This window comes from Phyllostomus hastatus, unplaced genomic scaffold (assembly GCF_019186645.2).
Source record: "Phyllostomus hastatus isolate PE091 unplaced genomic scaffold, TTU_PhHast_1.1 phas_contig_65, whole genome shotgun sequence".
Taxonomy (NCBI): Eukaryota; Metazoa; Chordata; class Mammalia; order Chiroptera; family Phyllostomidae; genus Phyllostomus; species Phyllostomus hastatus.
The window spans coordinates 10180568-10198806 of NW_025333932.1; the positions used below are offsets into that span (position 1 = coordinate 10180568).

At 39.8% G+C, this 18239-nt stretch overlaps 1 protein-coding gene across 1 annotated transcript in view; it reads left to right on the forward strand.

Annotated features, from left to right (window-relative positions):
* Positions 1-7467: 7467 nt before the first annotated feature.
* Positions 7468-18239, forward strand: part of CHMP4C (charged multivesicular body protein 4C) — a 28447-nt gene continuing 17675 nt past the window's right edge. Inside the window, exon 1 of the mRNA XM_045849447.1 lies at positions 7468-7759. Within this exon, the coding sequence (XP_045705403.1) occupies positions 7570-7759 (190 nt within the window). The 5' untranslated portion in view covers positions 7468-7569. The remainder of the gene's footprint in view (positions 7760-18239) is intronic.

Consider the following 18239-nt stretch of genomic DNA (forward strand, 5'->3'; position numbering starts at 1 on the left):
TTGCTTTTAAAGAGGGGGAGGGAGGGAGAGAGGGAGAGAGAGGGAGGAGGAGAGAGAGAGAGAGAAACATCAAGAGAGAAACATCCATTGGTTGCCTTCTATGCAGCCTGATGGGGATCAAACCCTGGGCATATACCCTGACTGGGAATCAAACCCGCAAATATTCAGTCTATAGGACATCACTCCAATCAACTATGAGCCACACCAGGCAGAGCAGCTTTTCTTTTTTAAGATGAGGAAACAGGTTCATAGACATTAAATGATTTGTCCAAATTAGTGAAAGAATCAGGACTAAAATCCACGTGGCAAAGACTTCTGGCATTCTTGAATCTAAGAATTACTGGCTTACCTAGATTTTGTATGTTTATTTTATTTGATTGTGTCAATCATTTTCAGGTTTTCTAGAATTGTGCTGTTTTCTAGAATTCACTAAATAAATTTTAATTTACTAGAATGTTCTAAGTAGGTGGCAAATATATATTTTATCAGTCCAATCATAATGGAAATATTTTTATTTTTTCAGTTCACTTAGATGGGAATATAGGTATCAAATAATTAGAGTAGCCGAGACTGCAGTTGCTAGCTCTTCCATATTTACTTAGTCTCCTTTGCTGATTTCTCTCTAGGTGCTATTTGTACATGCCTATTTCCCCATAATTTTGTCTTTGGTCCCCTTATCAGTTTACATCTTCATACTAGGGAAATTCCTATGATTCTGTTGTAGGCAGTTAGACAGACATGAGCAAGGATGATATGCCAGATACAGAAGGTCACCAGGGTGGAAATCCCTGGGTGCTGGTCAATGGCAAAACTGGGAAAACAAGGACTTCACCCCCAAGGTAACCTTTCCTCCCCTAGCATATCAGCTGGTCATGCAGCTCAGACTCTTCCCTGATACTTCCTTCCCTAGCATGTTGCTAGCATGTGGGTTAGACCCTCTTCAAGGGAGAATGAATAAAAGGGCCAGAGAATAACCCTTAAGCATTAAGATTCCTGGACAATGAGGTTGTGACCCCCATCAAATACATCTACACTTCAGATATGTTTTGGTTTTAAGGCCCCAAAAGGCAGCAAAACCAGACAACCGACACTGTGGCTAACATCAGGACCAGCTGCACTAATGAGCCCCTGCCCTGGTGCTGACCAATCAGTAGAGACCACAGCCCTGAAAGGTCACACCTGGAAAAGCCAATGACTATTCTGTTGAGATCATCCTGTGGAAACTTCCCTAAGATATCCGTCCTTAAAAGCTTTTAGGATGAAGGACCCAGAATGCTCACCCTCCTGGGAGTGTGCCCTGTCTTTTCCTACCCCCTCTTCTTCCCACCAGGTGCATTATCATTATCTTTCTCTCTCCTAAGATTCAAGGCCCTTCTTTTGTCCCTGCAACTTGTTTCCTGAGCCCATTTCTTCTACCACTCACTTCTTCTACCTCTGTGACTTTCTAAATAAACTTTCTTTTACAGTTTGAGTCTTGGCTCTGAATCCTTTCCTAGACAGAATTCAAGTACCAAGTGTGCTGAACCAAGGTCCAGTCTGACCCAACTGGTCTAATACCTGGTGCTGTTCTTGAAACTGCCAACAGTTCCAGTGACTCCCATATCCGTACTCTCAAAGAACTTTCTCCCAAGCTGGAGGTCTCTATTTCCATCTGTTGGTTAGACATATTCACTCGTTGTCATTTGTCATGTAAAACTCCAGTCTAAAATGGAATGCTTTCCTACCGTATCATCCTCTCCCTAAGGAAGGCAGTCTACCACCTTGCCTTTCTTACTTCTCCCAGGGAAGTATCTATTGAACTGTCAGAGGTACCATAGAAATGTCTCTCAACCTGTACCCTTCAATTTTCCTATTTCCTCCCCCAAAACTCACTTCCTTCTGCCATTAGCCCTCCATTATTCACAAGATTCCTTAGCTTAGAGAAGAGCAGCTTTATTGATAACATTTTCACAGTTTCGAGCATTGGACTTTCCACTCTCCAACCATTTCCTGAATATACCTTCCAGCTCTTTCATTTGTCCACATTTTTGCACATGCATTTTCTTTTCTCTGAGTGTTCTCTTTACTAGAGTTTCCTAAACTTTCTTGAAAATGAGAGTCAGGCGGAGTGTTAATTAATAAATACAGCTGCCTATACCCCTGGAAAGCTATGTTTAAAAATTTGACTTTAAATTCATTTTTATCATCAGACCAGCTTAGAAAGCAGATTTCTCTTTTATCCCTTTATAATGGAATTTCTTTCTTACCCCTTCATAATGTGATTTCGTTATCCTTTCATCTGGAAAGTGCTGAATGCATCAGCAAAATTCAGTCCTTTAGGACATCATGCACCTACTCTGGCAGTACTTCCTACATACTTTTCTTACCAGCACTAATCAGATAGTATAATTTATCTGACCAAGTGGCTTATATTCACTGTATAATAACATCTGCCTCAAGTCAATTCAGCAAATGTTTGGGCACTCTGTTCTTTATCAGATACTATTCTAGGTTTGATACAAATTGAACAAGACCTGGTCCCTGACCTCAAGGAGCTTACATAGACTACAGAGCAATACCTCTGCTTGGCATTTAAATGCTTTCAGATCTTGGCCCAACCTGCCTGTCTCCCATTCAGTATCTCTCACATGCCTCTTCCTACTTTGTGCTCCCTATGGCCACAGGCCATTTACACCTGTTGTTTCTTCTACTTTGAGTGCCCTTCTCCCTATTTGATCTAATTTGTTTTTACTTTCCTTTAGCTGTCACCTCAAGTATCTTTTCCCTAGGAAATTCTTTGTTTTCCAGTATTAGGACACATACTGCTCTTATTACATTCACTTCATATCTTCTTCAAAGCATTTATCCCAGACTTGATTTAGTATTTTTTGTATGATTATTTGCTTAGGTTTGTCTCCCCCTCCAAGATGTAAGCTCCGTGAGGACAGGGACCATGTCTGTTTTTCTTGTCTATTGTAGTTTAATTGCCCCGAGTCTACTTTTAGATATAAAATAAATTTTTATTGGATAAATGAATGATTTTTTCCTAATTCTTCTATGTATGAGCAAAATTGAATTACTACAGGTTTCTTGTACATGCCCTTGGCTTCCTCACCTCTGAGTCTTGTGCTGCCTTCTCTGCCACAGAATGTCCTTTCTCCTATCTATACAAAACAAATTCCTACCCAAGCTTGAGAGCCAAATTCAAATTTCATCTCCTCTCCAAGGCTTTCCTTTATTCCTTCCACTGCAAAGGAGTCACTCCTTCTTTTGGACTCTTATTATGTTCTAGCAATACTTCTCTATTAAATATAGTTATTTCTAAATATTATTATAATTGTTCTTATGTATATCTTCTCCTATAAAGGCTGTAACCTTACAGGCTATAACCACTTTGATGGCTGGACTGATGTTTCATTCATCATCATAATTCTTTCAATCTGTTATGATGCCATTCAATCTGGTCCCAGAATGAAGACACGTGGAATAGACCTCAACCCAATCCACAACATGGAACCAAGCTTAGTCAACCCACAGCATGAAGAAAAGCTACCCAGACAATCCTTTTCTAGCCCAGCCAAATTTCAATAGACTTGGAGGTCTGTGAGCTTCAGTATAAATGCTTACGGTTATAAGTCCTGGAGTTTTGGTATGTTTTGTAACAGCATCCTCATGGCAATATCTCACTAATATACAGGAAATAAATAAAACAAATAAAAGGCAAGATATTCAATAATTCACATAACAAATAATTTCTCCTTTTTGTTTTTCAGTTTATCTTGTACACCATGATCTAAATCAAAGTTTCACCATGAGTGAATAAAATGGGTGTGTGAGTCAGCATTCCAGAAAAAGAAGAGTAAGAATGTGCCTGATGAATTTGAGGTAGGATGGGCAGACCAGAGTGGGCAGGCCAGGTTGGCTGGAGCAGAGTGGACCAATAGGAGAGAAGAGATTGGACAGGGAGCTACTGGTGATGTGAGGGTGAGGGTTATTAGCACTTCATGGAGGGGCTTGAAGACATTTGTGAAGACCTTTAAGTCTGGAATGAAGTGGGAAGTCAGTGGAGGGTTTGACCCTGGCTCATTCTGCAGGGAGTCAGCAGCAAGGTCAAGGTGGACCTCCTAAGGGAGGTCAGTTGGAAGTCCACTATGATATGTAGGAGAGAGCCTAGAGTGGGTTGGAACAGGATGTGTAGCAGTGGTGGTAGTGGTGAGGGGTCAGCTGTGTAGTAATGAGAACCTATAGGGTTTGCTGATGTGGTGGATGTGGGGTGTGAGAGGAAGCGAAGGGACAAGGATGACTCCACGGCTGGTTTGAGCAAAAGGAAAGCTATCATTATTAACAGAGAGATAATCTGTGTGTTTCTTGACTAGATCCAGTATCTCATGGGATTGTATTCGGGTATAATGAAATTCTACAGGGAAAGGAAAGTGTAAGAATCAACGTTGGGTAGGTTATTCAATACAGATAATATTGAAGTGTAGAGGGTTATGTCTCATTTTATATTCACTAAGTGGTTGGTGTAGAAAACAGTTTACAACCAAATCTGATAATCCTTTGATTCTGTCATTTTTTTTTCTGGTCAGGGGTAGATAGAGAAAAGAAAAAACATGAATGAAAAGCTATGCAGGCAAAACTCAGTCACAGGCACCATATATCTTCATTGCGAATTATGGCAATACAAGTTATTTCTGAAATATTATTATTTTTCATAACGGCTACTTTTGTATTCATTGTGATATAATAAATATTTGGTTCTAAGACAGAATTGCTGATGAAAAGAATGTGTACATGCTTGTTGAGCTGCTTAGTAAATAACTATTTGATGATGATTCTGCTGTGTGTTTAAAGGGCAATTCTTCTGTTGTTTTAGAGAGTTCATTTGGCATTCTAAAAATGGATGTAATTCTAAGGGGTGATCAAAATGTATCAATTAGTTTGACATCTAGGTCTTTTCAACAGATCTATAAATTTCCAATTTCCTTCACCATCTTACCCATGGTAAATCATCCTGAATAAGACCATTCTTTTAAATAACAGCCTCCTTATTAGCTGAGACCAATTGAGATTAGAAAATGAAAAATATACAAGATGCTGAGAACTCTTCATGAAATCACATTTGTAGGATGAGTATTGAATGAAGAGTAATGTGTTATTTTTCAGCTTCTACATCACTGATTTAAAAATTTATTCTCTATATTTTATTGCTGGATTAAGCACTAATACATATTTAGATTGTTTGCTTGCTTGCTTGAAAGTATTATCTTTTCTCCACTGAGGCTATGTATTAATGGAAGGGAATGATTTTTAATTCAAATATTTCTTGCTTTGCATACCACATGTTTTTCAGAAAGTACTACACACTAAATTGGTTAAAACTGATTCCTTTTTCCATTGAATTATAAATTCATGATTATTTTTTTTGCTCAAATATCCAATTGATTTTCATTTTCTCTTCAGATAAAACACAAGATCCTTATTAGCACATCCTGTGGACCCTGGACTCTGTCTACCTTTACGGACAATCTCACAGCACTCTCCTCTTGTTTCCAAGCCCCAGCTATCCTGGTCTTCATTTGAACCCTAAGATTTTTAGACTCAAGATTTGGGTGCATGTTGTCTACAGTTTCAATTCTCTAACACTCTGTGCTTAATGCCGCCGCCCGCCCCCCCCCCCGCCCCCGCCTGCCCTCCACGTAGCACATATAGGACATCACTTTCTTAATTCATTGTCTGCCTTCCCTCAACTAGAAAGTAGGATAAAAAAAATGCATGGGTTTCTGGATTTTCTTGCTGCTGAATCTCTAGCATCTAGAACTGGGTTGGGCTTATAGTATTATAGTATGCACCCAGAAAATGATGTTATTGCTGTCACTGAAAGATAAGCTTTTTTAGAGCAGACTACACTTGTATTCCCAACACCTTATAGATAGATACATTTGGTAAAGTTTGGTTAAACTGACTAGCAATATGAACCAGAGCCGAATACATGCTGTTTCTCAACTCTCAGGGGGCTTACAATCTAACCCAGAAAATATGTTCCAAACAGATTCATAAAATATTCAGACAATAATAAAATATAATACTTATTATGGTTTACAATACAGAGAAGATTAGAGCAAAATACGTGTTACAGATCTTAAGCGTTTTGGATGGCCAGGCAGAAGATGACAAGAAGTGGTTGGCTGTGGTTCTTGAGAAATGATAAGTTCATATGTTTGAGTGTGTAAAAGGTAAACCAATGAGCCTCCTATGAAAATGTCCAATTTCTTTGGCAAAATTTGATTCTGGCTATTCCAGTGTTGGATAAAGTGGGCCAACCTGCTGCTTCTGTGTTAGTATAATGACAGACAAATTAGGTTATTGATCTTGGGTATTAGGGTGTATTTGTTATAGTAATGGATGCTTTTTTCCTCTTTTAACAATTAGTGGTTAGCTAATGATCACAAATAGGTTCTGATGATGTTGGGTAATTGCTCAAATAGGGCTGAATTATGTGGGGTACACAACAGCCCTTGAAAACCAGAACACAGACTCAAGTCCCCATTCCACTTCTTGGTGGCATGCTCAGTGTCAGCTGTAGTCATTACATATCGGTGTCCTTTCAGCTTACCAAACTCTGTTTGCAGGTGGGACTGAGATGGTGAGCCCGAATAAAAGAATGTTTCTTTTCTCTGGGACATTTGCTTGTTTTGTTATTTAGGTGTCTCTGTAAATGCATCTGAGGTAGAGCCAACCAAACACAGCAGCCCCCCATTAAAAGTGTTTGCTACACTAACCATCATGCTGAATGCTTCAGATTCCTGATTACAAAATTGAATGGAACAACCAAACTCACTCGGAAGTCCTCACATTGGCGGAAGAGATGACCACCTTTCAGTCACTTCAAACTGTGTAAGGATGATGTAGAAATGGCCCATGCCCACAGCAACGAGGCACACTGGGACCTGCCCAAATTCCTCATCTGCAGACAAGTCCCACAGACCAGCTGCCTCTAGATGAGCCTCCTACCCCACACTTGCATCACAGTAGCAGAACCCTCCACACACTCATACCCACAGGACACACACCTATACTCTCATGTCTTATTCACAAGGACAGAGACTGGTGTACAGGAACACCGTACATACACACTCACAAACCAAAACATACAGCACATGTGTGGAATAAAACATTTTGTTTATTCGGCTGTCATATCTCACACACACACACACACACACGCACACACACTTTCGCTCGCCTGCTTTCAGGTCCTGCACACTACCCCTGGAACGTGGGTTTGCTCTCCTTCACCTTGGTGCGTCCCCAGCGTGGACAAAGGCACAAATGCTGCACAACTCTGCTGCAGTCCAGCCGGAGTTTTGCACTTTTTCTGAGCTGTCCCGCGCCAGTGGCGCCTGCGACTACAAGAGCCCTCCCCTCCGGGGCGACCCGAGGGCGTGGCGCTGGCGCCAGGAAATGCCCAGGAGTGTGTGTCACCTGCCCCGAACACTTGTTCATTCCCAGGAGCGCTGCCTTTGAGGTCGGAACCCGAGACAGAGTACGATCTCGCTTCCTGGGCCCCAGGCGGCCCCCAGATACCCAGACATGAGCAAGTTGGGCAAGTTCTTTAAAGGGGGAGGCTCTTCTAAGAGCCAAGCGGCTCCCAGCCCCCAGGAAGCCCTGGCCCGACTTCGGGAGACTGAAGACATGCTAGGCAAGAAGCAGGAGTACCTGGAAAACCGCATCCAGAGAGAACTCATGCTGGCCAAGAAGCACGGCACGCACAATAAGCGAGGTAGGTTCGGGCTGCCCCAGGCGTGGGCTCCCACCCACCTACTTCTGGCCCACAGCACCTGCCCCTTGGTTGCCAGGTGTGCTCCCTCAGCTTTTCTAGGAACTGACACTGATCCTCCAGGGCTGGGACTGCAAGGAGCTGAACCAGGCAGGCTCCTGGAGGGCAAGGTGATCAAGAAGAATAGTAGGCAATATTTTAAAAACTCAAAATGAATGCAAAAACTCCACCATGAATGAAATATCAAAATTTTAAGTAAAGACAGGATCGGTATTATTGATTTTATTCCCTCTTTTGATTCTTATGTGCAGTGAACAGCACTTCTTTATTTAAAATTCTTTTTTTAAAATGTGCTGTTTTGTTCAACATGTATTTTTCCAATCTTTTGTTTTAAATATATAGCATGAAAATATTATTTATCTTGATTACTGAATTTTTTGATACCCCCTTAAATATTGTTCCTGGCTGGCCTCACCCCAGTCCAGCCCTGCTGACCTCAACACTAAATATTAGGTTTTCTACTGTGTGTTTGCATGCTGAATCACACATTTCAATTTACATGTAAATTGCCAGTGAAGTATGTTCTACTATATTCTGGTGCCTCAGCTGTTGAAGACTTCAGTTGGCTGAGTGCAGGTGAGTGAGACATTGTAACAACAACAAAACAAAAAAAAAGGCAGGGAATTAATTATTAAAGTTCCTATCACTGCTTTTTACCACCCTTAAGGAACTTTGAGTCAGTAATGAAACTTAGTGTTCTTATTGTACCTTGAACCCTTTATTCTTTGCCAGAGTTAATTGGTTTCTTCAGTGTACAGCTCTCTATAGAGAATAAAACAGCAGCAGTGGAACATATAAAATCTAGTGAAAAGTTGAAGGGATTTGCTCTTGTAACTCGAGGTCAATGGCAGACCCAGAAATAGAAGTGGCCATACAGGACTCTTCACTGTCAAATCTTGAATGCTTCCTTCAGTCATAATGACCCTTGGGAGACTGAGCTCCCCCCGCCAGTGCTGCCATCATTGTTAAACACAAGAAAGGAATGATGTCTCCTGGAGTTGACCTTGAAACCCTGTTGCTCCTATAAAAATGCTCCTGATACATTTGTGCCCACTTATTACCAGCAATAAGAAGGTCAAGTTTTATTTTTCTCTGTTACTGTGTATAACTTTTGACCATATTATAGTCTGTTTTCAAGTTAAGTGCTGGTTTCTATTTTTGCTTTATGTCTGAAAATATTTTGGCAATTTCTACAGAGAAACTATGCTGTTGTGACTTACCAAAAAATCATCAGTTATTCTGTTCTCCCAACTCCCATCAGTTATTCTGTTCTCCCATCTCCCTCTCCAATTTGATATGCACTTTGACATTTGCTTAGTGTCTGTCAAGGGCTTTCTTTTCTTTTCTGTTTTGTCATCCATTTGGAGGTATTTAAAGCTTTATCTACAGTGATTGCGCAGTAAATAGTTGTTTAAAAATGTGAAAAATTGAACACCTGCTTCTAGGAAGTGGTAAAAATATAGATTTGCTTTCAGAAGACAAAAATGTAAAATAAATATAGAAATGCTCTAAAATTGGCAATGCACTAAAGTGTATACCAGTAGACATTATAAAGACACCAAAAAATATTAAAGACAAAACTAAGAACATCAGCCTACCTTCCTTAAATCAGAGAAATTACATGCAAATGCCACTATCAAGGGCAATTTATTAGTTGGTGTCAGAAAGCTATTTACTTTCTGTCATTTATCCTTGGGAACTTCATTGATGTTAGCCCAACCCTGGTTCTATGGTGGCTTTGGGATTAGAGAGAGGCTGATTAGCAAGAGGTCATCTATCATCTGAATTATGAAAAGAATTCAGTTAGACCATTCTTTTGAGACATTGTTAATAATCATCACCACCAAATTAACTATTTCATACACACATAGTTCCTGACTTCCATCAGCCACTAGGAAATATTTTCATGCACATCATAAAGACCAATATACATGGTACTAAATGGACCTTGTGTTACTCAATGTTGGTACAAGAATGGCCATAATTTACATGATAAGCAGAGTTACTTCTAGAGGTGGTTGGCCAGCTAACATGTCAAGAACACTAGTTGAATGGCCAGCTAGTATTGTGTCAGAAAGGACCATACTCCTGACCTGTACAAATTCTTTAGTGATCTATTTCTCTACAACAACAGAAGTCTTTTTTAAAAAATTATTTATTTATTTATTTATTTATTTTTATTTATTTAAGGAGAGATTGGTTGCCTCTTACACACCCCCAACTGGGGACCTGGCCCAAAACCCAGGCATGTGCCATAACCTATAATCGAACCAGTGGCCTTTAGGTTTGTGGGATGACCCCAACCCACTGAGTCACAGCAGTCAGGGCAACAACAACAGAAGTCTTGAAAGCATTCTGTATGTCAAAAATGGATTTTATTCGTAAAATGAGTAAGTCAAATTAGCATAATAAATGTGAAAGGGGGTCTCACTGGTAAAGCTGTGGGTATTCTAAACACATGGGCTGGCTAAAGTAGTTTAAAAACCTTTCTCTGCTCCCCATGCAAGAATGGATGGTAGAAATGTGCTGGGTGTATAATTAACTCAACAGTAGGGTGGTGCCTGAGGCTTAACTTCAACTCAGCACCTTGTCCAGTCCTTGGTTCAGGTGGGTCTCTGACTGAGTGCACCTCCCACAGGGCATAACACTGTGCCTGGGATTGTCACTGTGTCTCCAGTGAACTTTTCATTCATGGTGTATTGAACCTAAAGAGACATAGAGTTGGGACTTCATTGAGCTCATGGAACAGCTTGACAAACTGCTTTTTGCCTGCTTGGCCAATGTGTGTTTGTTTAATAAGTATATCTGCAAAACTTAGTGTGAGAACTGCCTTCATCATAACTCATAGCAAGTAGCAAGGTTGTGCACTGGTAGCTATTTCTTCCTACTTCGAACCTCCTTGGCAGTTACCATAGTCTACCAGAAAGGCCCTCACTGTGCATCAACAAACTGGTTCTGCAGCAGCCGCTATATTCAAGGCTCTGCTAAGCTAAAAGAGTAACATTTGGAGCAAGAGATAATTTGGTTAAAAACTTGGGGAGTCAGATGTCTTCAATGCAATTTTTTAGAGACTGCGTAGATTTCCTGCACTATAGCTAATAATCTGCTTGTGGAAAAGCAAACTTTTTATATAACACAAATTTTTTCTACTGCTGAGCACCATCATCTGGAACAGTTTTCAATCCTTTCTGTATATTAAAGTCCCCTTGATGCCAGGGTCCCAGCCCTGTAGATTCTGGTATATTGGCTGGGGTGTGGCTTGGGCACCAGATGATTCTTCCCTGTGTTTTAGATTAAGGATTAGGACCCTAAATCCATAGTAATGTTAATGAGGCAGAGATATAATTAAGTCCTAGTCTTACATTGCTTCCTTCCCTTTTTCATATCATGGCTCCATGGGCACTGACATTTGTATGCTTCACTGGCTGGTGGCCTCAGGAGCTGAAGGCACACTGTAGTCTCCTCCTGCCACAATGGATTGATGGAATACCTTAGGGGTCACTGTTCTAACCTCCCTTATGAAGATTTTATATACCGTATTTTTCAGACTATAAGACTCACTCCCCCCCACCCAAATTTGGGAGGAATAATGGTTGTTAATGCTGCTTACATTACATTACAATGCCACTTACATTATATCTGTTTACATTTACATTGGTGAAATATTATGTTATTTATGTTATTAAATATTTTACCACATTTTTTGCTTCAAATTTTTTCCCTATTTTCCTTCTCTAAAACATAGGTGTGTCTCATGGTCCGAAAAATACAGTATGATATATATATATATATATATCTCCAAGAAATGGTCATAGGACTCTTGCTTAAATATAATATTATGGTCCAATTTTTCACATTTGATAGGAAGTGACTTAGTGTTGTAGTAAAGAGCAAGGGTGTCAAAGCAGACAGCCCGGAGGCCCAGCCAGGCCCTGCCATTTAGAAACTGGGTAACTTTAGACCACTTTCTTGGCCTCTCTAATTCTCAGTTTCTTTATCTGCATAGTGGTGATGATAAGGTTGATTATCAGAATTGTGAGGATTAATGACATTATTGTGTGAAGCCCTTAATTCAGTATTTTATAAATATCAGTTAATGTTGTAGCAATAGCTCTTTTTTTTTTAAGCTGAAACTGGCTTCCTATTAAGTTCCATTTATTGGCCCAAATTGTGTCTTTTGGAATAACAGGGAATAAATCTTTTCTATCTGTGTGACATAAAGATTTTTTACATATTTAAGGACAGCAGTCACTTCTCTGAGTGTCGAGCTTACAACCCACCTCAGTGGCTTTCTCAGTTTCCCCTCCTAAACTGAACTTGCCTCACCAGGGCTGAGTTGCAGGGGCAAGGACAGGGAGACCACCTAGGACACACTTGTGTGACCTGAGGGTGGAAGCTCCTTAAATTCCCACCCTATGTACCCTTTTTCTCCCTTATACTAGGCCTGGCCCTTGCTTACCTTGTTTAAGGAAAAGCAACAAATCCATATGTTATTATGTGAAAAAGGGTCTCCAATCTGGGGGATTGTGGGCCTCAAGCTATTGGTCTGTTAAAGAAGAAAGGTTGAGACAGATAGGAGGCAAATTTAGCCCAAACCCCTATCATTGCATGTGATTCTAGTGAAAACGTGGTGCTGAGGCTACTTCACCTCTTCATCAAGTGTCTTTTTGTTGAATGAGACCCCAAGGCAGAGTCTTGAGTAAGAGGCTACTTTGCAGCCTGTGCATTTTTTGACGAGGGTAAATTTGCTTTCAGAGTCATGGTTCAGATGTGGTTGTCCTTAGAGCTGGTGTGTACACAGTCCTGCTGGTTTAGCTCAATATTGGAACCTCTTTGGGCTCCTGAATTGCTTTTTATGATCATTGTCATGGAGCTGAATTCTGCAATTTCAGACACGGGGGCCAGAGGACTTCTGTGTGAAGAGAACCATATCTGTGTCAGCTAGTTGAGTGCAGTATCGTCAGGGCAGAAGTGTGGCAGAGGTATAATAAAACAGACCAACTACAGGTCCCGGAAGACAGAAGTCCCCCTGGGAGAGATCCATTACATGGTGACCTCCTTTCTTAAGAGTTTCTCAAAATGTGCTCCTTAGGTAACCTGCATCAGAAGTCCTGGAATGTGTCTGTTAAAATGTACAGTCACAAGCACCCCCTTAAAATTCTGATTTAATCAGTTGAATGTAGGGTCCATAAATCTGAATTTTGAACAAATGACTCCGTGGTTCTGATGTGCACACACTACAGTGTGAGGACCTGACATGTTTTCTTCCCTCATCACTCCTATTCCTTCCTCCTTCCTCCTTGCTGGGATACCTGGATGAAGAATATCTTTGCTGCCTCTCTGTTTATCAGCGAGGGACCATTATCAGAGTTTCTGATGGGTCCTCCTTAGCCATCTGATTCAGTTTTCTTTAGGGAGGTTCACATATACTGTGATCCCCAACCCTTATGAAGGGCCTCAGCATTCTCCAGGGTTCAAATGACAACCAAGCATCACAATCAAGTGTTCTGTGTACCTCTGGTTATGTGATCACTTTGTACCATACTCTGTACTCTGGGGCCTGGGAGGAGAGTGAGTTGTATTCCTAGGGAAATAACAACACCCTGTGTCTGGGTGTTCTCTCTTCTGGAAAACACAGATCAGTGGAAATAACACCCTCCATCGGTCCCCTTCCCCATTTTCTCCCCAACCTCAGGAGCTTCCCAGGCTCACACCCCATGGGGAGGGGCGGGGCAACACACCTGAACTAGCCCTGGAGCCCTATCACTTTCACTGTAGTTTAAAACTTCTCACTTTCCTCCTAACTTCCTCTCCCCTTGCAGCCCTGGAGAGAATCCTAGCACTTACTGTCTCTCACACACTTAGGTACCCACCAGTCCAAGGGCCCTGTTATCTCTTTGTTCTGTTAAACAGCCTTCTTTGCCTGTGCTTTTTCAGATGTCATATCACATCCTTTCTCCATTGGATTTGGGAAGAGTTAAAACGCCCAGCCAGATTGACCTTCTCCCCTTTATTATATCAATATATTAAGCTGGCATTTGAGATTTTACATATATTTATATTAAATATCTTATTTTCAGTTGTCTTAAAATTAAGATTTCTAAAATTTTAATTTTATTGTCATATATGAGCTGTTTCTTTTAGTTGAATCAGACACAAATTTAATCAGCAGCCCTTTTGTAGCTGTCAAAGTCCTTGATAATATATATTTAATAAGACAGAACTGAGGGTAGAGCCTCATGACATGCCACTAGAGACCTCAGTGCAGGATAAGCTCTGCGTGATAGCAGTGGTGTTTAATCTAAGATTCAGCAAAGGTGTGATGACCGGTTTGACAAATCAACACTGAATGAGTTATTTATCTAGTGATGAATACACCTGACCTGCATTTGTAGCCCCAGATCAGCTTAATTTTTCAACCTTTCCTCTTTTCCCTAACAATGCCTCAATATGCCTTGTGAATTATTTTCTTAAAACCAGATTACATTCACACACCTCTGGTTCACAAATACTGGTTTATGCACTGGCAGTGTGTTCTTGTCATCATGTAACCTGGAGAGCTTTTTAAAATTCTGTTTCAAGAGATGTGGAATAAAGTTTAGAATTGTTATACTCACAGCTTTCTGAATGATTTTGGTGTGAGTAGATTAAAAGGACAGTGGTGGTCTATGTTTTTTCCTTAAGTCAGTTTCCAAGAACCTAAAGTAAACACAGCTATGAGATTAGTTGGGTATTTGTTTTTTATTGTTTGTGAATTCATATTGTCTTCTTTTTTTCATCAGAAACTAGAGGGTAGAGTATTTTTATTCTAGAAACATTTTTTCAAGTCTCTGTGACATCAATTTTGACAGTTTGCTGACGTGTCCTAGCTATTTGTAGAACAGTAATTGGTACTGTTTCTTGTGTTATGTAACCTTACTTCTAGTTTGCTTTTTTCCTTTATGAATTGGAAGCAGTTATTATAAATATTGGAAGATTCATTTATTCTTCTTCCTCATGTAAATTCCACCAAGCTGGATGATAGAGCACCACATTTGGGGAAATATTTACACAGATCAAAGAATAGAACTTTCCTTGATTGATGCTACTTTGCTTATGGAAATATTTGGGACTTAGTCCAGACTTTATATGGTCCTGCTTTAAAGCAGTCAGAGCTCCTAAACCTGGACCAATGACTGTTTCAGCTCACAGCGAAGCCCAGGTATTTACCCAGGTATTTCTAACTTGTGGGCATTTACAGGGAAGGGATGAGGGGTAGTCAAAAGCACCCACACTCATCCACCCTGGGCCTTCTCCATCAACCTTTCCTTAGTCTAGCAATCTAGTGACTCCAATACCAACAAAGTCATTGCTACCGTCAGTATAAAGCAAGCCTCTCAAAAGCAAGCAAACAAGAATGGTGTTTTTAAAATTACAAGAAAGGAAAAGCTGATTATTCTCTATTAAAAGTCAGAAAAGCTTGCATTAGAAGTTAAATTCTTTATTTAAAAATTAAAGTTTAATGTCAGCCATCTAACTTAAATAAAATAAAGATTATACTTTTACATTTGACTTACATATAAATGTAGAGGAATGAAATTATGCAACCAAATATTTGACAGGCACTTAGGACATTTATTTTCTATTTTAACGTGAATTTCTAGTGATTCTTTTGGTCTTTTCACATTGAGTTATATTCTCCCCAGTCATAATGGGTGTATCTTATTTGCTGCAGCAGAAACATTGTTCAACAGGCCTTTTTCATTGGGTAGTGCTATTTACATGAGCAATTCTTCCCATATATTTTATGTGTATAAAGTGAAAGTAAATATAGCTTTGGAGCCTATGCAGAGATAGTATTCTAACTCAAAATTTCTAAAAAACTGCAGCAAGAAAAATTATGATTATGTTAAGTCAATGTATACATATTTTAAAGGTCACATGCCCTATAATTTTGTGAGCAGTTTGAAAAACTTTATGTAAACTCTCTTGATTTACTAGGTATTGTTCTCCAACTTATATTTAAGAAGTTTGAGAATATTATAGTTCATTGCCAATTTCAAGGTAAATCTCTTTTTAAAGGATTTCAGGTAGTAATAGTCATTGTGAGAACAGAGGCTATGTATTTCTTGAAATTTGATAGTAATAGTATCTCAAAGGAATAATCATACAGTTATAGACAGTGAGAGCCAAAAGGGGCCATAGGCTTATAGTTTGTTGTTCTTAGGAGTCCCTAAAAGCCATAGGCACAGTGGTAGTGAATATTACTGCATCACAGAACAGGAAATACTTTTTTTACAAGTAGAATATAAAAACATATTCTAGAACACACACATATGCAAACATACATACATAATACACACACATGCATATATACACACATATAACATACACAATACAAAATTACATCAATAGGTACATGCATCTATTCTGTAGAATTAAGCAGAATCACTATTTCTGAATTTTTTCTGTTTAATATTGCTGGGTTTGTATTCATACTCTTTTCTCCCTATATTCTAGGCAGAGTAGGTCTACAGAGTTACCAATTTGTGAGCTTACAAAAATGTGAGTTGTGAGTAAAAAAACTCATTCAAGTAGTTATTTATTCTGCCTGGTGTCCAACATTATTTGTTTTTTACAAAGAATATCAAGTAGATTTTAATTAATACATTGATATATTGTTCCAATAACAAGTTAATTCTATTTGCTTGGCAATTGACCGAGGAAGCAATTGTTTATAAGAAATAAGAATTTCAGCGTTTATTTCAAGTGTCTTCTACATAAGCATTTCTTCTTTTTGTGATAACTCATGGCTGATAGCACTTTGAGGCCATGATCTTCCCCTCCGTGATCCACCTGCTGTAATCATCTGTGTGTGATGTTCTGGTTGTAAGAACTGCCTCCTCTCCAATGAGGACAAGATCATTGTTTCTGTTGGAAAATAACCTTAGTTTCCTTTGTCCATTTGTGTCTTTCTGGAGATAGGAGAGGGCACTGATCACTCTCCTTCAAATCTTTTATACTTTATAATATTAGTAACCACCATGTTTTTCCATTTTTTCCCCCCACAGAATTCAGCTCCATGTTACCGGCTTGCTTACATCAATAGTTGTATGCCAAATGCCCTTTCCTAATAATGCCCCTCATTCACTCTCTGCAATCTCATTCTGTCACCATTCTCCCAGGCATCTGCTCTGTCTCTGTCTAATCATACATCATTGCTGTGTCTTCCTTTAGCTTGCAATTTCCCTTTCTGTGATATTTAATATTGATGAGACCTCTGACAATACAGAGCTGGTAACCTGCAGGGATTAGCTCAGTTCTGAGGTTTACAGTCTCTGATTCCTGGTGGATCTCAGTCAGGAACTTGGCATGATTCAATAGGGAGGGTGGGGAGAGGGTTGAGGCTGGAAGGAATCCTCTGTACAATGCCTTTTGTCACACATGTTCTCTAGTGAGCAGTGCTTGACTAAATGTGTGGATAGGCACCTGCTTTGTCATGGCCCCCTCTATGGAACCTCCCCTCACTCTCCAGAGTGAGCTTACACATTCCTCTGTGTATCCACTGAGACTGTTATACTTCTCTGCCTTTTCTACTACTTGAGGTGAAGGATGTGACTTATTTATGTTAGGATCCCTGGGCACAGTTCCTGAATCATAGTAGGTGCTTAGTAAATGCTCTTTGAATGATGAATGAGGCTGAATGCCCATTTCCTCTGAGATGATAGCCTCTGTCTTTGTCCCTGTAGAGGCCCACATGGTACATGGCACATGTGAGATCCTCAGTGTGTCCTTGTCTCATGACAAATGAATGGATAAGGAATAGTTTATAAAAGTGATGAAGGCCAGGGGACTCATAACGGGGTAGCACTGGCCAAATAAGATCAGAATTTTCTAGTATGCTCCCCACCCCACCCAGTTGTTTCATGACTTTGAACTGAAACATTTTGGTTTTTATTCCATTTGTGGAATGCTAGTGATGATGCTTATCAGATTGTGTTTATCAAGAACTAAAACGAGCTGCCATAAACAGAAAGTATTGTTTAATTAAGTGATTTGTTTGTAAGAATGGGACTTACATTGAAGTTTCTTACATAAAACAACATGATTGTGAGACTTCCCAGTAAGAGCAAAAGACAATGTAACCAATTATGTGTGACATCTGTATCTTAAGCATGCTCTGGGATTGCTCTTCCAAGCCTTCCCTCTTAGTCCTGTAGAGAGCAGCCCTTTCCAGGAGAGGGGAGAGCTGTTATAACACAGTCTCATATTTCGCAACAGGATTGTCTGCAGTCATGGATATGATGTTTCCTAAAAGGTTCTTCCTTTTTCCTAACTAGTAGATTAACAATGCACACATGTATGCACCCTGAATGTGTAAAGAGCAACAGGTTGACCTTCAAAACCAAGGTTCCATACTCATGATATGAGCAATGAAACTGCC